General features: G+C 35.5%; 2 protein-coding genes across 2 annotated transcripts in view; one reads left to right on the top strand and one right to left on the bottom strand.

Moving 5' to 3' along the window:
• The first annotated feature begins 19,970 nt into the window (after positions 1-19,970).
• Positions 19,971-23,159, top strand: LOC133519694 (deoxyribose-phosphate aldolase). Its single transcript, XM_061853747.1, has 6 exons — positions 19,971-20,180; positions 20,255-20,448; positions 20,881-21,040; positions 21,769-21,998; positions 22,234-22,380; positions 22,684-23,159. Exons 1-6 carry the CDS (start codon positions 20,156-20,158, stop codon positions 22,864-22,866), a joined length of 939 nt encoding a protein of 312 aa, XP_061709731.1. The 5' UTR covers positions 19,971-20,155; the 3' UTR covers positions 22,867-23,159.
• The window catches only part of LOC133519693 (uncharacterized), a 37,420-nt gene continuing 35,191 nt past the window's right edge, over positions 23,152-25,380 (bottom strand). Inside the window, exon 5 of the mRNA XM_061853746.1 lies at positions 23,152-24,741. Within this exon, the coding sequence (XP_061709730.1) occupies positions 24,582-24,741 (160 nt within the window). The 3' untranslated portion in view covers positions 23,152-24,581. The remainder of the gene's footprint in view (positions 24,742-25,380) is intronic.

The following is a 25,380-nucleotide window of genomic DNA, read 5'->3' as shown; positions in this document are numbered from 1 at the left end:
AATATATTCTAATACAAATATATATCCTGAAATATATATTAACAATCAAAATATTTAAGTTTATAACGATTAATTAACTTATAGGGATAATTGGATGATTGCAATGAATATGACAGAAATTTCAGTGACGCCATCTAACGGACGCTGTAGTGACGTAGGCTGGTAGTTCCGATACCCCGCAGTATTTGGTGCTTTCGTAGTAGGTCTTCTTATAATGGCTTTCGTAGGTCCTATTATGCTGGTTTGGATGTCGGCAAGGTGGATGCCGGTAATGTTATGTATGAGTTGTAATCATAAAATAAATAAGGTAAAATAATCCTTGTCCTTAAATATTTTTAAGTCTGTTTAAAAGGATAGATTTTGTTAAATTAAATTTGACATGAAATTCATCGCGTCTTTCTAAGAACACGATAAATGAAAATTATTTTTTTGCTTTTCTCGTGTTACTTATTAAGATTTTACCTTACGTTTCAGTAATTTTTACTACTTAAACTTGAAGTCGTTTCGACACAATTTAAGATACATAAGATTTTAGATACAAGTTAAACAGTAAAAATACGGAATAAAGTCCAAGTTAGAGAGGTCATAGATTTACGTTATCTCAGATAAAGTACAGAGGTAAATTCCTATTCCATAAAAAAAAACAAGTGTAATCTTTCAAATATAGTCTCAGTAAAAGCGGTCAAATACACTCTCTGTGTCAGTAATAGAGGTACATGTGACTATAAAATCGAAACAGCTAAACCCAGTTATAGAGGTGTGTTTTATCTCACTAACAGAGGTAATTCAGTGCTAAAGTGTCGGAACCGCACCATGAGTCCCAGCTATAGAGGTTTACCACTTAACCAAGTTTCACGTATAAACTTTGAGTAGGATATCTAACGATTTTCAAAGAGCTTAGCCTAGTCGGTAGGTATATAAAGTCGGACCACGCTAAGTTTTCATGCCAAAGTGTTACATCAAGTACCTATGGAGCTTTTAGGGATTGGATGCATTCTTACTGCCGAGTTTACTCATTAATTAATTAATATTACAACATTGGTTAGTACAAGTAATACCCACTAAAAACAAATACAAAGTTCCTAAGTACTGGTTAGTACATAAACGAAATAATCATTTACATTTTCTTAAGTTTATTATTCACCTAAGAGTCCTAAGACGTAATAAATACCGAGATAGTAGTCTTTGCTACCTAGAAATTTCCATCGAAAAGAATCTTGTTTAAAATAAAATCAAGTCATTTCCAAGATATTGGAACCTTTCCATCTTTAATATTATGTAGTTCCTGGAATACATTTTACTGTCGTATGTACTGAGATAGAAGGTCACACCTAATCAAATTCAGCCAGGTTTACTTGATATGCCCGTTTTTATACTCAAACTAATAATTGTAGGTAGCTGCAGGAAAATTTTGCTATTAATAAGTCTTGACTTCAAAGGATTCAGATTTTTTTTTGTAAGACCCTTGACTATCGGCCAGATTCGAAGAATGATTAAGACACGTTTAGGGTCTTGGCAAGATCTTTAAAAGATCGATAAGTAAACGACATGTCAAAATTTACGTTTATTTCGATTCCGATATTTCTAACGTCAAAGTGACATTGGTTGCCCGAATCGAGCTGCTTCTGTCAATTATACGACATATAAACGATATCTAAATGAGAACTTATCTAAACCAGAACTTATCGTTATCGTATCTCGTTCTTCGAATCGGGCCGTATAGAACCGGCCGCTATAACTGTGATTATTTTTCGTCAGCAGCTAGACATAGTCTCCCATAGTCTCCCTCCGTTGGAGAAAAGAAGAGCATATAGATGTTTTAATTTTATTTAAAATTATTAGAAATCACATAGATTATAACATACTATTATAGAAAACGTTTGTAATATTAGTTTTCTTAGCAACGTGGGAAGCTTTAGGCCTATTTTTAGTTCATTTATGTAAGACATATTTGTAAAAGACTGTTTTCTATAAAAAAAGGTTTGGTTAAAAAAAGAATCCAATAATTTAAGGCATCGACAAAAACGTAGCTATTAATCTAAGAGCTTAAAATTGATATAAATTACAAGGATGCACGTTTTACTCCGACGGGATCCGTTCTGGCTGCTCTTATAGATAGCCGGCCTCATCTCTTACTTGCTCCATTTAATTTTAGTCCGCACCAGTTGGATTACACTTTAATAAACGGCCAAGCTGGGTAGCCCCCAGGTGTGACCCATTCGCATTAACAAGCGTGAAATAAGAATCGTTATCTTCGCACATAAGGGCTATTTTAATCAAAATAACACTAAACCGACACTTACATTATACTTATACTTATATCAACCCGTGTTATCCCTTAGAACCCATTTTCTTACAAGTCAGGTTACAGGAAATGAACGTCGCGCTTTCATGCTAAATATGAGAGTGCCGTGTGGTGACCTCAAGTTGTTTTATATGGCCCATTTAGTAGATACTTAAATGATCTCTGCGTTGAGATGTAGCATCGATGTTATATAACAGTGCAACTTTTGTACGTTAGTGCAATTATCTATTCTGTGCCCGCCGCACGTAGCCATATTCCATTTCCATTATTTATGTCTATGGAAAAGTCATACTAAACATGCCTTTCGTATTATTCCGCTCGTTCACTGCCCGAGATTATCCATCTAAATTCTGTCTTATTACGCAATAAAAATGCCACAATGAATGAAGCTATGTTGCCGCCGGTATACTTTTATCCAAAGTGTTTTGAGAATTTTAATATGAGGATACTTTTTCTCCGGACCTTTCGAGCCGAAATTTATTCTTTATTCATGACGATTTCCGAGATTAATGTATTAATCTTAATAAAAAAAAGTCATTTAAAGTTATGACAAAAATATTAAATGTAGATTGGGTAAAAATTAAACAAGGCGGGTATCAAGTCAGCTTACGTAAAATAAGTAAGTTAAACAAGATACGAAGTTAAGTATAAGTGCAGGGTCTCAAGTTTCCCTAAGATGCAAGAAGAAAATACTATTACACTTGCCAGCAAACGAAAATTTAGCTTCTTTTCTCTGCATTTATAATATGACCAAACTTGCGGAAACTTTCTTAATTAGATTCGTCTTAACGGAAAGTTAATGTAAAATACAGCCGACTTTTGCTCTCTTAATGTCACGTAGGTTCGCCAACATCTATAACTCAAAACTCTTTGAATGCACTCGAGTGGAAAACTTGAATTCTCGTTATTTTACGGGTCACTTAAATTCTGTTCCCGAATGTGCACTTTGTTAGGTACCGTTTCTGTGGAAATCACGTTTCTTTACTGGCTGTGGAAAAAGATTTTTTCTTTTCCTTCGTACCTGTTTCACCTGACTATTTTTTTGTGCTAGTATCTTACCAAGCAATGCATGACTCACATTTTAAAGTTAGAGAAAATGTACTATAATAATTATGCATTCGCAAAGCAATTATTTACAAGACAGTTAACATATTGGGTCGCTACGCTTTTGTATAAAAAATATTAATAGGGTTAGATTGCCGAGAGGCTCGCAGGTTCTTTACGGACGCTGCCGAAAAAACGTAAAAAAAAGGATAACAAAAAACCGGCCAAGAGCATGTAGGGTCATGCTCAGTGTAGGATAGTTACCCTTCCGTCACAATGAGCTGCCTTGAACGGGCGCTATTAGTTAGTATCATGTAATTTATTAGCGAAAGGGAGTACCGCTTTGTATTTAAGTAAGTTTTTTTACTAAGACGGGAAGATTGTTTGCTAAATTAATAACTAAAAAAACCGGCCAAGAGCATGTCGGGCCATGCTCAGTGTAGGGTTCCGTAGTTACTCTTCCGTCACAATAAGCTAAACTGGAGCTTAAAGTATAGTAAATTGTTAACCAAGGCATGAAACGCGAGTTAAACAAATAGACAAATTTGCATAATCAGTACCTAATTAAAGTCTTTTTACTATGAAGGGGAAACTTTTTGCGATAACTCAAAAACAGCTAAACTGATCATGTCCGCTATAGTTTTCATTTAAAGTCTTTCTTAAGCTCTACTTCCACGATTTTTTCATATTTTTTGTACCTATGGTTCCAAAGTTAGGGGGGGGACACATTTTTTTTTTCTTTCGGAGCGATCATCTCCGAATATATTCACTTTATCAAAAAATGTATGTTGAAGACCCCTATTAGTTTTGAAAGCCCTTTCCAACGATACCCCACACTGTAGGGTTGAAGCAGAAAAAAAATTCACCCCCACTTTACGTGTAGGGGAGGTACCCTCAAAAAAATTATTTTTTTTAGATTTTATTGTACGACTTTGTCGGCTTTATTGATTTATATATCCATGCCGAATTTCAGCTTTCTAGCACTAACGACCACGGAGCAAAGCCTCGGACAGACAGACAGACAGACAGACGGACATGGCGAAACTATAAGGGTTCCTAGTTGACTACGGAACCCTAAAAACGCCGTAACCGATCATGTTCGCTATAGTTTACATTGAAATTCTTTATCAAGCTTTACTTTCATGTTTGCTTTTTTATATTTTAGGACCCTTGGTTCCATTTTTATTTTGGAGCGATTATTTCCGATCTATGTCAGATGACTGAGCAGAAACCCATAGGACGGGAAATCCTTTCAAGGAAATGGCGTTGGATCGGCCACGTGCTCCGTAGACCGGACAACCATCTAGCCAAGCAGGTACTGGCAGTGGACGGTCGGAGAGGTTTAAATCAAGGCGATTAGTTGAGAAGGAGGCTGAATCAACTGGACTCGGCTGGAAAGAGCTGGAAGTAGTCGCTCAAGATCGCGAAAAATGGAAAATTCTTCTGCGAGCCGTATGTCTTTAACGAGGGATTTTCGTGAATATCCACTTTACATGCAAGGGAAATACCCTAACATTTTTTTTTAAGTTTTTATTTTACCACTATTTCAGCATGATTGATTTATATATCCATGCCAAATTGCAGACTTCTAGTGATTACGAAGCAAAGCCTCGAAAGGACAGACAGATAAACATGGTGAAACTATAAGGGTTTCTACTTACTTGACTATGGAACCCTAAGGTTCTATTGATTACCTTAAAAGCTATATAAATTACTAACTTAGGTAATAATGTGAGCTTGCTCCATTAAACAACACTAAATTCTTAAGAGGGAAGAATAGGTTTGCAATCCTAACGAAATAACGGTACCTATTTCTATGAAATTTCCATTCCGGGAGAAAGCGGTTTCCGCTAACTACATCTTAACAAATCACTTAAATTTTGATGTCGTCCGTTTCAGCCTAAAATATTCTAGGATTATATGTTTCGTTCGTTAAAAAAAATAATGAATAGAAATCCTATAAACCTAGTTTTTCATTGTGTTAATAAAATCACGAAGAATGGAAAATATTTAGAAGTGGAAATACATTTTGTATGGACAAGTACATGGTATAATTCCCTCTTAAACTAGAAACAACTAAAATTGTAGTCAGTATTTGGGACGAGGTTTATATATTATAATTTTTTTTTCACTTCAATGTCATATTGAAATCCAATATCCACATCTTGTCAAAATCATGCAATCGTTTCAGCTAGAACGACGGAAGGGACGAGCCAAGTCAACCGCATAAACGAGTTATCAAAATAAGAGTAACAAGCCCCAAATAGTTCCGGATTGAAATTAGGGCAACCCAGTCGAAAATATGATGAATCCTGTCGGGATAATAATTTACTCGCGTCATCTTTAATTTGCAGCCCCTACTAGGGATCACGCAAAAAGTATTTTTGCATAATTTTTGGATATATATTATGATTTTTTTACTCATCACTCACGCACTGAAGTCACTGTACAATGAAAATAGAAGTGTAGGTAGGTACAGTACCTAATGTAGTTGCTTCAATGCAGTTTTTCATAGTGTTAGTTACTAGCATGCAAAGTTTGGATCAGTTTCCGATATCTTATTGGGTAGAAGCCTAAAGAAACTTATGTAAAACGTTGTTGTATCATGTTATTGACAATTGAGTATACATATAGTTATGATTGCATCAACTGATATATGTAGTGATGAATACTGAAGAACTCTCTACTACATAAAACAACGTAACTTCATTGGGTTTAGGCTAATTAATATCAGGCTAATAATAATCACGACACATTTTCGCTACAAGCCCATGTTATTAGCTACGACGTAGCGCTACGATCATAGCTCAGCGGTGAATATGTTAGAATAGCTTCGATAAGTGACGGGTGACTGTTTAAAAATAAAAATAAAATAGTTTACGATAAAAGCAAAATCTATGTCAATTTTTTTATTTTAATGATATTTAATAAAATATTTGCAGGTATTAGGGCTCACAACTTTGGATAAGAGTAAATTTGGTCACAACTCGTTTCAAATAAGCTGAACAGGTTAATTAAGAGCTCCTCTGGGGTGTGAAATTGTAAACGTATGTGGAAACATTCGGCGGTTTATAACTGCGGATCTACCTACGTTACTGTCTCCTTGTTTCCGAATAATGAGATGAGAGTTCAACTTTTATATTAGATTCCGGAGTTTTTTTACGTCAGTGACAAATAAGCGTTATGCTGAGCTGTTTTTATAGGCTGCTTGTGTTAACAGGTTATCGTACACGCGTCATCGATCCTTTAATAGTTATTTGTTTTACACAAGGGGGCAAAGTTGTTGTTTAGCCGCTCGTGCTACTATCAAAGGACGCTGGTTCGATTCCAGCCTGGGGCACTGGAAACCTTCGTCACTTTTTCTTAGTATATGATATTTATTTCAGATTATAATTTATAGTCAGTAGTGTTTCTACTTGAAATAAAAACAAATTAAAAAAAAATCTGAAAATAATTTAATTTGTTCTAATACTTCTAATAGTAAGTATTATTACGTATTAGGATGTTATACTTGTATTTCATAAGCCCAAGGCTTTTGTTTAATAGGTAGCCGGCCACATAAAAGGTTTCAATAATATGAATAGCTTTTGTTCTCGTGCTAATTTTGTTACACTCCCTTCAAGCTTCTAAGTAAACAAATGTAAATACGTTTCCCATCATATACAAGCAGGCATCTCGCTCGTTTTTGCCCGTAACGTGCAAGTTGTGGAATGAGCTACGTTCTGAGTTGTTTCCCTTGCGCTATGACATGGGGTTCTACAAGAAGCAGATATTTAGGGTTCTCAACGGTTTATGGGCGGCGATGACTGCTTCCTATCAGTCATCGTCATTCACTAATTTATTCTCAATCGTTTCCTTTTACACTCTCATCATCCATCTCACATCTCACAATCTCACAATCCATCATCAGGGATTCTTTGGTTTATAGCTCTGGTTTTCTATACCACATCAGCGGGTATGTATCATTAAAATCAAATTAAATTCGGATTAAAACGTAGCACTTTGTTAATTACTTGGGTTTTAGGGTTCTATACACAAAAGGAGAAAACGTAACCCTATTACAAAGCCATTGCTGTCCGCCATATGTCCGCTTTTTAGATATACCTACGTGGTATGAATTGTACTAAGTTAGACAGTTTAAAATTTTCCAGAAAAGACGTGTGAACTTTACATTTACGTTCCATTGTAGCCATACGTAACAACAAGTAATAAAACTTATATCAAGCAATATTCGATATTCGTCGATTTAAAATGATACAGCTAAAATTTAGGCACCTATGGACGAGTCTCGTACTATAACGGTTTAAATAGGTACCATCCAATTTAACTAAATATTAGTTTTGTATCTCTATCCCTAGTATAGAAAACAATAGACGCGCAAAGCCGTATTTGTGGAAAAAGCATTACAAATTTAGTCAATTTAGCATCAAATTTATGTGTATTTTTATTCCCTAAAGCTTTACAAAACAGGAGCTAATTGAACAGTAACTGACTAACATTAAATACCCACTTCGAGTCCGGGACAACATTTACCTGAGTGTAATTAAATATTCAGGCATTCTTTCACTAACCTAATCGCTCCCAAGGTTATACGGTTGTCAGAAATAAAATGTACCATTTAAGAGCATCAAAGAAAAGTGGACACTGAATCGTTGAAAAGTGAGTGAATTCCATTAAGGAAATGGAATTAAAACCAAGGGTGTTTTAATTGCTAAGCGAGTCCCGGTGAGTTAAAAGTTCAGGCGAACAGTAAGTATAAAAAACCGGCCAAGAGTATGTTGGGCCATGCTCAGTACAAGGTTCCGTAGTTACCCGTCCGTCACAATAGGTTGCCTTGAACGGGGGCTCAATTATATTAATGATGTATAACGAGCAAAATGGCAGCGATTTATATGTCTTTTTACTAAGAAGGTAAGACTTTTGCGATAATTCAAAAACAGCTCTGCTTTTACTAATTTTTTTTCTTGGACCCATGGTACATGGGAAACATAGTTTTTTTCTTTCAGAGCGATTATTTCCGAATATATTCACTTTACGAAGCTCAAAACAGGCTTGTTGAAGACTCCTATTCATTTTGAAAGACCTATCCAACGACATCCCACGGTTGAAGCGAAAAAAAAATCACCTCCAGACAGATTTTTTTTTGTTTTTATTTTACCACTTTGTCAGCATGATTGACAATCAGACGGACATTGCGAAACTATAAGGGTTCCTAGTTGACTACGGAACCCTAAAAATAGTAGAAAAGTACACGGGCAACCAGACCCAGTCCTGTATGTGCGAGAAATCTGCCATAGTGATATGATAATACCTTAGGTAGGTAAAGTATTGCTTTCTTAAAGCAGGAAATGCAGGCAGGTGATTTTTTTTTGGTGAGGTGATTTCTCTATGAACGAAAATCGTGTTGGTTTAAATTAATATAGGTGATTTCCGCTCTTACAGGACTGACAAAAGGAACTTAATTTCCATGAAGAAGAATAATATAATAGATATACAGTCGATGAGATAAGATTAATTTTATTTAATTTGTATGCCAATTTATAAGCACAATGTGATCGAATGTACAAACATACATATTTTAAATACAGTGTCCATGAATGAATGTTTAAAGTCCAGTGACCCCTCTCTGCCCTCAGCTCTCACAACTGTGTTGCCATTGAGCCATCCTAGATGTCGCATTTTGTGGGGGCCCATCTTGAGGGGGTGAGTCACCGTCTACCGGAAATAAAATTGCATAATGTTTTATTAGGCAGGCGGTCGGTTTTTTATCCCATTCCAAGTAACAATTTTGAATGATTCACGGTTAGTTTCACTAAACTTAAATTGACCGGGATACAAACCGTGATTACCTTTTATATTGTTTATCGGGAGCTCCATATATATAATATAAAAGGTAATCACGGTTTATATCCCGGTCAATTTAAGTCATAGCCCAAGTATTTAGTCCATCGCTTTCACCCAATAGCCCAGTTCATTTTAGATTCCATCAACTTACAATAGTCTTTGCACCCTAGCGGCTGCTGCCTCTACGTGCGTCCGATCATCACACGAGCAAGGACAGCATCCCCTTGGTGTACCCCTTACATCTCATTAAAGTGTCAAAAGGGCCTCTAAGTGTTGGCTTCAGCTCCGCGCAAGCCCCCGAAATGTCCGGAACACCATTGTTCCGTAAAGGGTAAAGACAAACAAGTTAGATAATAAGCAAGATTAGTAAAAAAAAATGCAGTGGGAATCCCGGCCTCGGCCCTACTTACCCGGTCTCGCGTAAGCATTGAGAACCCCAGCGCGCTTGCTAAAAGATAATTTAGCTGTAAAGTAATTCCCTTACTGCAGTAGGTATATTGTTGAGCGATATACGATTGCCATTACATTTGAATGACAGACATGTAATGGTGTAAAAGAGGATAACGTTTTGTACGTTCAATTCTAAGGAAAAATATAGATATATATGCTACAAAGCTACTTCTGCTGTTGATCATACTAGTTTAAGTGTATACGCCCACGTTTTAAGAATCTTAAGTTATTCCGGTTTATTATAGGTATACTTACACACAGCCTCGCACGAGCAATGAGACCACCATTGCACTTGCTAAAAGATAATTGACAGTAAATAAAAATAGAGATACAGTTGAATTAAGCTGGCCTTTTGTTATCTCGCATCGTGGACGTCACTTTGTAACAAGGGCATTCTTTAAGTACGCATACGCACGACGCTATAGATAATAAACGTGGAAGTAGTGGAACCATCATAATATCCGTACTATTTTTGTTGTATTATAAGCTGTGATTACGAGTATTTGATAGCTACAAGTGCTAATTATACTAACAGGTTCAGAGACCCAGCAGTTTCAATTCGTAAACCCGAGCGCCCAGGGCTTTGCGGTAACATGTCAAGAATTTCGTTTACAATTAAAGAATTTTATCTGAATATTAGCATTTTTTAATACTTTCTGTTTATACCACGTCGGTGGCAAACAAGCATCTAATTATTCTTAAAAAAAATCGTGTCTCTTTTTTTGGATATTCAAATAAATCCAATGGTTAGTTATTTACTACAAAGACTTGATTATGGTAAGTGGTATTTGTATCCTGTTTTATAACTATAAATAATTAGATAGAATAGAAAACAGTTTATTCATATTACACGGCATTTCTGACCCGTTTATTTAGTTTCACTTCCAAAAGCTATTCCACTAATGCGAGCCAACTACAAATCATCACGTAAAAAGAATTGGGCGATTCTATCTGCCCGGCTTACCTATTGGGGCTTGAGTCCGGAGCGACGGAAAAATATTGAAATTTGAATTTATTACACGAAGGAAAAACAAATAGACCTGTTGAACAGTCTTTGTCTGACTTAGATTTACGCTCCCTCTTACAATTAGGGGGAGAATAAATATTTAAATATGCTACAAGAAAACAAAATTAAGATAGAACATCTCGTTTACATTCACGCAATTGTTGGCATAAGTAAACATTCTCAAGTTATTATTATTATGGTTTAGTAAATTGCGTTCAATTATGTATTACCCTAAATACGAAGGAAAAATATTCTTTTTATGTTTATATTTGCGATATTCATTTTGTAGGAATATTTTACAAGCATAGGTATCAGTTTTGCGTGTAGCCAATTAAATAACGTATTTATTTACTATTTAGTTGATTCAATTTTTAAATAAACTACCTACTTAATCAACTAAAAACGACATGATATACATAACAGTGGTGATTAATTTTGTATGAAAATTTAAACAAAATGTTTACGTTCGAAACAAACAAAATTAATTGAGCAGTTATCGCAAATTGCTTTTGCAGATATTATTGGATTTAGAATGAGATTCGCACTGTGCTAGTATACTGTAAGGGCATATAAAACAACAATGTGGTCGTCCGATCGTCGTAAATCTGTACAACGGTGATTGAATTGGGTGTTACTTTATTCTCAATCGTTTTATTAGAATACGATTGAGCAATGAGCATATATGTCGTTTTTGAATGAATACATGAAATGATATTGTCAATGGTAGAGTGTGCATATAAATGAAAATATTTATTTCAGTACGAAGAAGTTTTAAAGCTTGGAAGAAATTTCAAATTAATTTTATAAATATAGTTTCCGTTATTCAAATATTTAATTACATTAAAGATAATTTCCCGGCACCTATCGATTAATAATTTTTATGATTCATATTTTATAGAGAGATATTTAGCGTAGGTTTTTTGTACGCCACCTTTTTAGTACGGAACACTAAAAGGCGAATTTATTTATCAAGAATAGCGCCGCGATATTCGGTCGATAATACGACTATGGTCGTATGAACAAAATTATGGAGGTTGGAATTTACTGGATTAGCGGGTACGCAAAGATGTATGTGACATTCCTGAAATACCTACTTGTTTTGAAATTTATTTTGTATTTGAATACATTTTTAATTAAACCATTTACTATTTTATTACAAATACAAAAATTCAAAACTTAAACGGATCCCTACTATTTTTGTTCTTGTACATATGTAAACGATTGTCGATCAACAGGCAGAATACGATTCGAAATATTGCCGCTGAATGTTTTCCCCTTGATTTGTCTTGGACGCGATTTCCGGACGACAATAAGACACTCGGAAGGGTGCTGAAAGTGTTAAGTTAAACGCTCGAAGAAGCACGGAGCCTCAAATATTTAAGGAAACCGATTCTGTCGTCGCCCATAAGAGCTATTCCCATGGCAATGACATACCGACTGCAGTTCACTGAAGGAAAATCAATGGAAATATGGTCTCTGTTTTCGCATGAATTGGGCCTATTGTAGCATTGTTTCTATACCTAGTATTTTGTACAACTAACGTGTATCTGGAGAAAAGAAATAATGTTTGCTGAACTGTCCTCTGTTGCTACAGTGTGAATGAATTTATTTTGAGGAAGTGTGAATAACATATAAATTTGAGAATTGAAATAAATAAACATAATAATTGTAATTAAAATTGCAATCAATATAAATTGACCATTGTAATGTACTCGTAATAATATGGTTGACATTGTACAGTATGGTAAAGCAACCTCATTGAATTGACGTGTAAAATCTGTATAATTTTATCAATAAATGTATCTTATCTTATCTTATCTTAACTAAATTAGAATACTTTTATTCTATAACTGTGTACATATTAATACAAACGTGGTATTTTTTTTAAATATTATAAGATTCAACAGTTCCTTGCTAGGGCGTACAACTATGGTAAGTAACCTCCCTATCTGAAGACTAAGCTTAAATTTACATAGGTTACCAAAGAGAATTTGAAATAGAGGTGGATTGTCAAAGAAAACTTTATAGCCACAGTAAATTTACTGCCATCTTTCGACACATGATTAAAACTTCTAGAACGCCATTTGACTATGATCCTTATTCTTTTACTGATATGTGTTAAATTTGTTAAATATTAAAAAGTAACGGGCATCGGGTAGGTAAATATGTAAAATGTATGTAGTTGTAGATGACACTTACATATACACATAAGCATATGATACACTAATATCAACCCCTACTAAACACGGCAATAAAAACCAACGGTAGCCAAAACGCAAAAGAAAAGACCAATAGAAATCAACCGCATCAACAAAAAATCGACAAAATCAACAAACCGCAAACTGCCCCTAACTCAAGGACTGCATTCACCGGACTATGAATACTTACCACCACTCTGGCAAGAGTCAACGAGTCGAAAGAAAATTACGCTTATTATTTGCGGCATATTTATTACCCCAATGGTAACAAAACATTAGGTGGAGAGCGCACTTGATGTCCGTTGAACCTTCATACGGAGCGGATTCGGACCGCCAACTGGGCTCGTCATCACCTAGCCACTATATTTTTGGTATGTGAAAGAAAAGAGTCGTTTGGTCCTAGGTATGCCAACGCAGCGTATTCGTATGGACAGTAACAACTCGTAACCTTTTATTACTTGGATTTACTGAGTTGATACGTTGACAGCTTATGGGATTTAGAATTATGGGAAGCTCTGGTAACATGGGGAATGCAATACAACACACGCTTGCAAAGTATGTGGTACTTGTCTTATTATGGATTTTTTCTTCGGAAGACACTTCACAAGCTGGGTTGCTTTTGATTCGAACGAGATCAAAATACGAGGCGATAATCCGCTGTAAGTACCTCTCTTGCACGGAGTTTTCTCGGATATAGGTCACGGCTAAAACTCGGAAAAATTGATAGTCAGAAAAGATGATCGGACCAGAGGGCCTACCACGAACGTGGTTTGCGGTAGGCCCTCAGATACACGTAACTAAAAATCTGGAAGTGCCGGACAGCGCCGCTCAGCGCCGCTCTTCACGAGGCAACAGACCGCTACAGCTGGAGACAGATCATTGACCGCTTAAAAAGGAGGATAGTGACTCAGTGGAGACCAATTAAAAAAAAGAGCTCATAGTTATAGTGGTTAGCTAAAGGCGGCACTATGTAAGCAATACAAGACTATGGTGTCTCAAGACATTCCCTAATAGAAATATAAATCTCTCACGTTCGGGGGATTTATCGAGCTTCCGAACCGACTCAACCTTTTTATTAGTCACGTTTGCAACACGAATTTCTTTGCTTACAGGTAATTATGGAATTGGAATATTGCATAAACATATACAGTGTTTCATTTTACTGGGAAACGAAAAGAGAAACTGAAACTGCACTTATATTGATAGAAATATGAGTAGTCCTTACACATTAAATTTTTGCAGGACTTGATCATAACTACCTACGTACTCATTTCATAATTTTGTATTTGCGTAGATAAGTAATAGAAACGTGATTTCTTTTTAGCTTTTTTCTGTATGACAGCGAGCTGCATTTCATGAATCATTATCGTTGACATTTTCGAAAATTAAAGAGAACTAATAAGTACAACCAACCTACAAGTATTAAATAGGTATAAGGTAAGGTAAGATAGGTAGGTAAGTAGTGTGATTGTTTTTTTTTTTTTATAATGTATAAAATGAAATGTATGCGTAGGTCGCCTACAACACACGCACACACGCAATTTAAAGCTTATATCTATAATTCTACAAACAAATCATATGAAACTTCAGCAGGATTCATTACATACAGGTGCTACCATAAATCTCTGAAAAACGATTACTGGTTTTATCCTGTAACTTACAAAAATAAAGAATTTTATTATTTGTATCCTTTATTCCTTTAAGTATAAATAATTAGCAGAAATTGAACTGGACTTATACTTACATAAAATATTAAGTACAAATGGTGGACTTAATGCTTTAAGGCAGTCTCTACCAGTCAACAAAAAGAGACATTACTTAATAATACAAGGCATATTCAAGATGTACTTGTTAAATATACTTATAAAAATCTTATTTCAAAATGTAATATGCTAAGGAATTTTAAGAGGACAGACACACAAATCACAGAACATATATTATAAAGGGCGCTTTAAAACCCCTATCTTCATAAATGTAAAAAAAAAGCCAAAATCCGTGTACACCAATATTATCAACATGAGTAAAAGAACCGCGTTGCGGCTAACCGATGTTTTTTCAGTGCGGTTTGCAGGATTTGCATTGGCGTGTTCAGACAGCAACGTTCACCGCTCAAATTTCAGGAGTATTTTTTTAGTTTTAACCTACACTCAAAACGTAAACATCACTTCATATGAGGAAGGCAGCTTTTCTGTGCAAATCTGTACGAACTGGTTTAAATTGCCCCCAATGTGATCCCCATTTACATCAATTAAAAAATAAGAATATTTTCTTACATATAGTTTGTGGTATTTGTTTCATTAACGTTAAATTCTTTTTATATTACCTACAAGCTTTTATTTAGTTTCACCTGTCACGTTGTTTGTATGAAATGGTATCTTGCAAGTTAAATTTGACCCACTACCCGGTTTGGAATGAAGCTGAAAATTTTCATATACTTATATGTAAGTCGGCTGACAATGGAATATTATGGTACCATCGAGGTGATCTGATGATGGAGACAGGAGGTGGCCATAGGAACTCTGTGATAAAACAACGCAACCTAATTGTGTTTGAGATTGCTACGATTACCTCGATCAGTATTAGTTGTCTGTGGGAAGATACCCATAAGCCAATGACATACCAAAAACATACCAGTTGAGTAAATATTATATGTAATAAAAAATAAAAAAATAAAAAGTCATTTATTGTCGCAAAAAATAAATAAATAGTACATACAGCAAGCAGCAGCAAACATTATTGACGAATCGTTTTGACTGAGCAACTTGATTCCACTAAACAATCAACCACTCTATAAGCATTATTGAAATTGTATTTTTTTTATACTACGTCGGTGGCAAATAAGCATACGGCCCGCCTGATGGTAAGCAGTCTCCGTAGCCTGCAACTCCAGGGGAGTTACATGTGCGTTGCCGACCCTAACCCCCCCGCTGAGCTCTGGCAACCTTACTCACCGGCAGGAACACAACACTATGAGCCTGAATACGCCTATAGGTGGGCAACTGAGCAGCATATTTCGTTATATTTCCTTTGATTTTTTTCAACCTGCCTATTTGTCTGTTTAGCTGTTCGTAAATAGTTCTTTCATTAATGACAGAAATAGTTATTATTTAAGAAATACAATAATAATGATAAATAAATTTATTTATTTCGGACAAACAATGTATCCATAGTGTTAGTATGTACAACAAAAAATATCTTAGCCTAGTGTTAGTATTTATAAATAGAATTTAAACATGATGTGCTAATTTAACAGCATATATCTATATTATAAATTGCGCTACACTTTTAATTTGCTCGGTCCAGTGCCTTAAGATCGGACAACCGAATCTATTAGCAATTTCCTTTAGAATGCTGTTGGGCCTACATCTCACGCGACTTAGTAATACGTATATTTATTATTTGATTGAAATTATGACGTCTAAATAACACTTTTCACAGTTTGTGTTGTCAAAATCGTTGCAGAGTTATCTTGGTCTAACTCTTATCGCTTAGACGTTAATTTATAGGTTAACGGTAGAAATCAAATGGATAAATCCATCTGTTAAACATGAACTTACTTTGAAATACTTGTAGGTAGGTATTTAGGACCCCTAAAGCTTTTGTTGGTTAAAACATTTTCTATGTTAAGATCAGGAGACAATAGTAACGTAATTCCGCCCTGACATTCGCTCTCGCCGGGAACCAATTTATCAGCTAATAAAAGTACACATTCCACGGGGACAGTGCGCTCTAGAATTTATTGCCAATCAAGCGTACAATAACTAATTTCCGCCTGTGGAACGACCAAGATAACAAAGGACAAACAAAACATGCACAAAACATCGAGATTTTAAAGATCTAGCCAATTCGACTAAGATAAAAATACGAAGTGCCGTGATTCAATCTGTGTCGCGCGAAACAAACAAGGAAACAGGAGTAATTCTTTTAAAACTTTTAAAGCAAAAACTAAGAGACATTTTCTCGGTAGGGTTCCGTAATGGCCCAGTGAAATGTTTATAGCGAGCGTGCTCTGCCCGCTGCCGGTGGAGCCTTTAGCTTAAACAAAAGAAACAAATCTCAGATCGCAATAAATTCTACCGGCCAGGAGATTTATACTTTGATTAGCGTCTCTCTATTCGAATGTATGATACGGGCATGGCTCACGCCTGAGCTTCCAAAAAATAAATGTTATCTCGAATGATCAAACTTAGTCACTTTGATGTTTTTTAATTAAGAAATGAAAAAAGGAAATGAGAAATCTAAATGGATTTTTAAAGCCGTCTAAGTAAAAAAATATCACTTGACCAGAGTTTATCTTCAAAGCGTTTTTCAGTAAAGAAACCGAATGCCTGGGAAAGTATGCTCTTTCCACAAAGTTCCTGTGGTTTATTTGATTTAAATCAGGCAGTTGTTCCTTTTGCATTTACTTATTTCGTTTTTTCACAGTTTCTTAATAATTCCCGTAATGAGTCTTGTTTCAAAGAGCTATTTCGCCCAATTTTTCTAATTTGATTTCATTGGACACCTCTCCGAGACTGTATCCATAGTCGGCGTCAAAGTGTTTATAGAATTTCTAAATTTGCGATTTCTTTTACTTAACAATTACCTAATTAAGTGAAAACAAATGTATGATACCTAGCTATTATATATAAATATCAACACAGACGCGTAGACGGATAATTTATTATTTAAGTAGCGAACCATGGACGCAAAGCTGAGAACTTCTCTCTTTAATGTTTAAGTAAATTCCAGGCCCCAAACAAAATGGAAAATCAGAACTTGGGGTGAGAATTTTCATTCGGGCCTTCTTGGAAAAGTATAAGAAAAGGTAGCCAATTCCACCTTTTGTAACACTTAATGTTATTGTCAGAATAATAGACATTTTAAGATCGTTGCTGCTATTATCTATAAAATTAGCTGAATAGGTGTCGTTAAATGGAATTATTTAGGGACCTGTGTACCTACATTTAATTTTATAAGTTTCGCCAACTATAGGTAGGTACGACTGCCAGCCTAACGTATTTAATCTGTTAGAAAATACAAAGTGGCTAGCCCAGCGGTATCTAAGTACAAACAGCAACATTCTTAACTGTCCATCGGTGGACCTTATGCTTTTTGTAATAAGGTCCACCGATGGACAGTTAACAGTGTGGACGATGGTACGATTGAGAATACATTAAGCATCAATAATAGCGGAAGAACAACGCTCCAAGAGTATCTGAGGGCCTACCGCGAAACTTGAAATTTAGGTACTTAGATTTTCGTGTTTCGCGGTAGGCTCTCTGACATCCTGAAATATTTATCCAAGTAGAGATTTCCGATAGTTCGCGTTCAAAAGTATATATTACAAATACAGTCTAATTATCGACAATAAAGACATAGGATGTCTTTTGTTAAGTTATCAGAGAAAATAGTAGAGACCTACTTTTGACGCGTAGTCCGATCTTTGATGCAAGTTTCACACTGCAAGCGCTGTCTAAATAAAATTAAAATGAGCTTATATCTAAAATAGGCCCTTGATGCATTATATCAAGGATGCTGGCGGCATTTCCTCGTTGTATCGCAATACTGATACGTTGTTGAGGAAGCCGCCAGCTCTTCGGTCACCAGTTACGTCAACCAGACGTTTCGTGATTTCTCCAAAAAACTTGTGCGCGCTGGGACCCCATGGACCTAGAGTTTCAACGCCAAATAGTACAAAATGATACTCTCTACCGAGGCTCTTTATATTTATTACGTTTCAAAATTTCGGCGCTTCCGCCGCTGCGGCCGCTTTTACATTTAGTCCGTTGGAAATAGGAAAATCGTGCAAATTACTCATAAGCAACCTAATACGTGCTTATACCTAGTCCTCTTCTTCCTTCATGACATAATTTAGTCCTTTATCATTTAAAATAATTATTTAAAATTGAATGCTACCAGGCAACATGAGATAACAATAGGGTTGTTTCCATCTAGCCATCTACAAATTTCAGGGTCGAATTGTATCCTAATAAATTCTTTTGGATTATAAGAACATGTTAAACTACTTTTAAGGGACCTGTAATGACCATATTTTTGTAAATATTGAATTTAAAATATCTTTTGGCACACGTCACGTGACCAAACTCGAAACGTTATTAAAGGTTCTGATGACGTCACAACTCTCGGATTGACACTGTTGACAGTTAGGCGATAAACAACAAATGACAAATGTCAGTTGACAGCTCGTATTTTCTACGTGTGTATGTAGTTATGTGTCAAACCGTAAACTGTGACGTCACTCAATTTTCAAAGAGCATTTTGGGCGCGAAAGCATCCGTCAAAATATATTTTGTTAATTTAACATATTTAAAGCCGTTTTTAGTATAAAAGTTGAATTGTAGGGCAACTTTTAGTTAATATAGAACGTAATAGAAGCGTTTCAAAAAATTGGAAACAACCCTATATACCTTGGTAAAGCGCCAACTATATCCACAGTTCCCGATTTCGGGCCCGAAATCAGTCCCGATTTCGGACCTGCTAATCGTTTTCATTTTTCGGAATATCAGCACATCGTTAACAATATTCGAAATGTAAAAAACACTGTCTCTAATTGCCAAAATTTTCAATATTTTATATTTTGAACCATTTTTTACATTTCAAATATTGTTAACGATGTGCTGATATTTGGTGAAATGGAAAAATATTCTTTCTCGGGCTCATAATTGGATCTGATGCAAAATCTGAGCCTGATAAAGTGTGGGTGTAATTAGCAAGGAGGAAGGAGAAAAACGTGTCGAGTAAGAGGCAAGAGGTTACGGGTTACCATCTGTCCCTTTCTAAATGTTGCCATTCAGGAAAAGTAATCTCTTTGGTACGTGAAATTCAATAGTGTGTCCCTCGAGAGTTATAGCTTTTTTTTACAATCCTACGGGAACAATAAGTACATGCCTTTGACCTTCAGTATACCCGCCTGAAATAAGATCTTTTTTGAGCAAGTGTGATGAAAAATAAATTAAAATTAGTACTGTACCTATATACTTATTTTACTCTTTGTGGCATGTCATGCCATCATGCCGCATGACGATGGAATTAACTTTGTGTATTGGCTTAAAGAACTAGCATCCAGGCCATAATTGAAAAAAAAATAACTTTGTGTATGTGACAGTTGGTGACAGTTGACGGTGACAGTTGACAGTGACAGTTTAGACGTTTAGAGATAAATGGATGTTCTTGTAACTTGTTGTATTCTTATCACAAAATTGATAACTTTATCTCTTTAAACGATAGTTGTTATTACATCAATTACCGAAGATCAACCATACTAACTTTTAGTCGGTCGAATTGCTCAGTCACAAAGTTATAATAATGGTGCAAGTAGAACAAAGTTTTGGTAAGTTTTAAAGTCTTTTAACACTAGTCCTCGTTTTAATATGGAAGTTTTTTTAAAATAAAATTTAATTCCAGATCCTTCAATGTTCAAAAATATCCATATTAATAGAAATAGCGTGGATGCTCAAGTTAAAACAATTTTGGCTCAAAATCCGGTGACCACCACTGAGAACCTGAATGCTTGGTTACTTAAAGCTATCACTGTTATTGACTTGACTACTTTAGCTGGCGACGACACAGCGTCTAACGTTTCAAGACTCTGTATAAAGGTTTGTACCAATATCTCATAATAGTTTAATACTTACCTACTTTAAAAGTTAATACTAAAGTTTTACTTCAATACAATCAAATTAATATTTTTATAAACAAGGATGAAAGTGAGCTTTTTATTACCCTTACAGCCTTAATTTTTTTCTACAGTTAAATATATAAGTTCTGGTTAACCTTGTTATAAAAGTTGGAAAGAAAATTATACATTTTATTTATTTGTTAACACTTTTAGTGCCATATCCTATTCAAAATTAACCCATATAGTGTTTTTTGTAGTGAATGTTTTAATCTCTAGCAAGTAAATAATTTTACACATTGGACCAATACTAATGAGCAATTTTTTAATGGGTCTGAAAGTTTGGTCAAAAAATACCATTATAATTGCAGTAGGATACTATTAAAATTATAATTTGTTTTAATTATTTTTCTAGGCTGCCCATCCCTTACCAGCAAAATTAATCAGTGATTTAGGTCTCAGTGAGGATGAGAAGGTGGGCACAGCTGCAGTATGTGTGTACCCCAACAGAGTTTCTGATGCATATGGCACACTCAAGCGCATGGGCTTGACTGATGAAATACAAGTGGCTTCTGGTACATACCAAAATATAATTGAAATCCAACTTTTCTAAATCATTTCGTTGAAGATTTTACACTGTTTAAATTAATTTTGTTTAATAATTCCAAAGTCTGACATGACATAAATTTATTAATTTCCGCTACCTAAAGGTTGTTTGGAAGAGGTTGCATTTTACTGTTGGTTACTGCCTTTTCGTGGGTTGTTATATTCATTGTATTATTTTCTGTATTGAGGTATGCAATAAAGAGTATTTGTATTGTCACTGGCATGTTTCTTTAATTTTTTCTTGTGTTCAGTAAAACTACTAAACAGTCTTAATATTGTTACTTTATACTGGCATATTAAAGTATTGATGTCATAAGGAGACTTTAGTCCATTTAAGACCAAATAAAAGTGGGTACCTTGAAAAAACTCTGTGCACAATTTTGAGCACAAATTTTTAGATTCCCGGTTTGAAACTTGAAATGAAATGAAAAAGTAGTATATTTGCATAAAATTTTTGTACAATTTTTTCTCATATTCTGACTTAAAATGTTATTTATTTATTAATTTAATCTTTATTGCACAATTCATGAAGGTACAAATGGCGGACTTAATGCCTTAAGGCATTCTCTACCAGTCAACCAATGGGTTCAACCAGAAAGATTAAGTAGATGCAGTGTCTTTTAAAGTAAATGAATTTGTAACAGAGACTATATATGAATATAAACTATATATTGATAACTATATATTCTTATTCCAGTTGCTACTGGCTTCCCATCTGGCTTATATCCTCTGCAACCAAGGCTCCTCGAAATCAGAAAAGCTGTAGATGACGGAGCAACCGAAATAGATGTAGTTCTGGACCGCAGTCTTGTGCTGACTGGAAAATGGGACGTCTTGTATGATGAGGTGGTACAGATGCGGAAGGAGTGTGGGACAGCTCACCTTAAGGTCATACTTGGTGTAGGGGAACTTGGGACATATGAAAATGTAAGTACCTAATATATTAAAATTTCTCATGATTTGGATACTTTATTATTTATTAAAAGTAGTATATGAGCATTAACAGTAATCCCTAACTAAACTAGTTTTGTACTAAACTTATTGATTCTTGGGTACCTATCTTTCATTCCTGGGTTTTGATTATTGCCATATGGCCATATTTATTCACCAGAAATACCAGCATTCACAAGATGTCATTAACACAACTTAAAATTGCCTCCAGGTGTACAAAGCTTCGATGATATCTATGATGGCCGGTGCAGACTTTATAAAGACCTCCACGGGAAAGGAAGCAGTGAACGCGACCCTACCAGTAGGGCTGGTCATGTGCAGGGCCATACGGAAGTTCTACCAAACGACAGGACACAAGGTATGCCAATCCAGCTTGGTACTATAATGTAGACTTAGGGCTCCCCCAAGGATGCCACAACGAACGGTAGCGCGGTGCCTTGAGCGAACGAGTGCGTGCGATTTTGACCATCGATTTACCGCGTGGGCCTTCTCTGACTCTCTTCTCATCCTTCTGTTTGCGGTCGTCATTAGAACCTGTCTGCTCCAAGCCATCGGTTCTACGAGCAATATGCCCCACCCACCGCGACTTAGAGCCGGCAGCTTTCTGAGCTATGAAAAATGAATAAATATAGCTATGTAAAACAAAATAATTTGCCTCCAGGTGGGCCTGAAGCCAGCAGGCGGCATCAAGACGGGCCGCGACGCCGTCAACTGGTTAGTACTAGTGTACACCGAGCTCGGACCTGAGTGGTTGAACCCCAAGCTCTTCCGAATTGGCGCTTCCAGCGTTCTCGATGATATTGTCAACCATCTCAAAACTAACGCTGTAGAGTTTAAACTATGATTCCAAACGTGAGGGAGCACGCAATGCAACTGTAACAAACATTAATTTAAAAATTCATTGATTTTTGAATACCCTCTAAGTAAATTAGGTTCTATGGACTTGAATTAACGCCTTGCCTATCGTGCTCGCAAAGTCGTATTTAGGTATTTGCGAGACATCTGTGACACAAAACAAAATATTCAATATAATGTAAAATAAGTGATATTTTTAATTTTAAGAGGATTTTTGTAAGAATATATTTTATTGTAAGTGCTAATACCAGAGTTACAAAAATAAAACACAGTGTCAAAATATATTTTATTTTATTTGTGGTTTTATAAAATTATAAAATAACGAAACGCATACCGATTCAACAACACCACAACCAACAACAATCACTATGATCTATATTATTTATTACAATATGACACCGATACCTATATACTATAACGAGAGGTATGTTATACTTATAACCTAAACATAATTTATAATCTAAAATTAAATTATAAATCACATTGAAAAATAACTCTAAGAATACACTTCTTTTTAATTTTATTCCATGTGTATTGTAAGCTTCTTGCATACAAATCTAGTGGAAAAACCTATCTCACATGCCAGGCTAAAATAAACCCTTATATCAATAACAGAAATACTGACTTGGGCTGGGCAAGCTTTAACCATGCATTTTTGAGACCAAAAGAAGAAAATAATTACATGTTAACTTAGCCAAAAAAAATTTGCTCGTTTTTTTCGCTTTTTTTAATGTTTTTGTACATAAAAATCAAATATATCGGTAAATCTGTCACTTGAAATGAGTTTTTACTTTTTTTTGTAAAATATAGTTTCTGAAAAGTGTTATTTGTCACTTTTTTATTTACTTACTTACACTTACTTACACTTTTTTTTATTTGTTTACATCTATCAATGAGGATATTTAGACTAGTTGCAACATCGCCATCAAAAAGGCGTTTAGCACTAAGTAATAAAAAAAAGTTTTTTTACAGTTAGGCGTTAAGTCAGATTCCAGAAAAGTTTATAGAAAATTTTAGTTTTTAATTATGATCAGGAATACACTATTAAAATCTTTAGGGTTCCTCGTGAAACACCGTGTATTTATGAAAAAGGGCACATATTAGTTAGATTATAACTAACGCACAGATGGTTTAGGTACTAATGGAAATTATTTTTCTGACAGCTAAACGACATAAATCATGCTATTTCTCTCTCGCTTAGGTTGTTTGCGTCACGTGTATTAGGGTCATACACATATATACAGACAAACCAATGTTGTCTCTTCTATTTCCAAAAATTAAGGACAGGTACTGCAGCCTATAGTCCGGTTGTGATTTGTATTGGTGAAAACTGCTCCCGACGTAGCTTTAACTTGTAATGGGGTTGTGTGCGAAACGATTTGCCAATATGGAATTTCTATGAAAACTGCTAAAGTGACATCACGGTCAACTTGCCTATTCTATCTAAATAAATAGGCAATTGGAAATTATGTCAAAAAAATAACTTCTGTCTATGTTTTTTCTGTTAAGTATCTGGTGTTTTATTGGTGTGACATAGGTAATTTATTTTAAATCCAGAAACATCCCTATTGTAGTGTCGTGATAGAACGATAAATTCACAAATATCCTTAATTTTTGGAAACTGAAAATTTTGAATCTAAATTTGTGTATGACCTTTGAAACCTATTGGAATACTATAAGTCCTTTTGCACTCATATAAACTAATCAAGGCTCAGTCTCCACAGGAGCTTCGGCCCTGAAGCCGAGCTTGGGGTCGGCGTCGTAGTTGACCACCCGCAGTTTGCCGTGCTTGTCCACGTAGCCGTAGTGCCCGCGGACGTGGCCGTCGTTGTCGCGCTCCTCGAAACGGAATTGGCGGTTTTTACTGGAAGAAAAAACATTGGTTATCATTATCATCGTCGTAGTTTATGGCGTGTCGTCATTAGCTGTCAAAATGATTGTTATCCCTCTATTTTCAAATGTGTGACTAAACTCCGGCTACGTGTACTCGCCCGGCGTTTTACGTGAAGTGGGTATGACGCGGATATTCCATACAGGTGAAAATACAATGCTTTTAGACCGCGGACCAGGCGAAAATTTTGTCAGTCATTGCCTCCCGACTGATACTTTGTCAGGTACTATCACCATTACAGCTATTATGAATTTAAAAAACCGTCAGCCGGTTGTATCGCGGTGGAAAGACTGTCAGCTGGTAGCATGAACATGTATAAAAATACGCACCATACCATTTCATGTCCGCAAAGTAGGCGTGGAAACGCAGGCGTCTATAGAAACGCCTGATGGAACGCTACATGCAAAGTTTCATGTTTTTGATAGCACTATCATACTGAGGTACGGTAAATCAGTATATCCATTATATCATGATCATGACGTTATTTAAGCAATTTAATGTGATATTAGAAGAAGATAGTCTTCTTTAATATAATAATAATAATTCAGCCTATATACGTCCCACTGCTGGGCACAGACCTCCTCTCATGTGCGAGAGGGCTCGGGCTATAGT

The sequence above is a fragment of the Cydia pomonella genome, chromosome 7 (assembly GCF_033807575.1).
Source record: "Cydia pomonella isolate Wapato2018A chromosome 7, ilCydPomo1, whole genome shotgun sequence".
NCBI lineage: Eukaryota > Metazoa > Arthropoda > Insecta > Lepidoptera > Tortricidae > Cydia > Cydia pomonella.
Note: the sequence above shows the minus strand (reverse complement) of the source record. Positions and strands in the feature narration are given on the sequence as shown.

Excerpts from the sequence above, each read along its gene's own strand:
- LOC133519694 (XM_061853747.1), top strand. The coding sequence starts at position 20,156 with ATGGTGCAAGTAGAACAAAGTTTTG. Across the intron at positions 21,999-22,233 it reads AACTTGGGACATATGAAAAT|GTGTACAAAGCTTCGATGAT; the intron begins GTAAGTACCTAA and ends AATTGCCTCCAG. Across the intron at positions 22,381-22,683 it reads ACCAAACGACAGGACACAAG|GTGGGCCTGAAGCCAGCAGG; the intron begins GTATGCCAATCC and ends ATTTGCCTCCAG.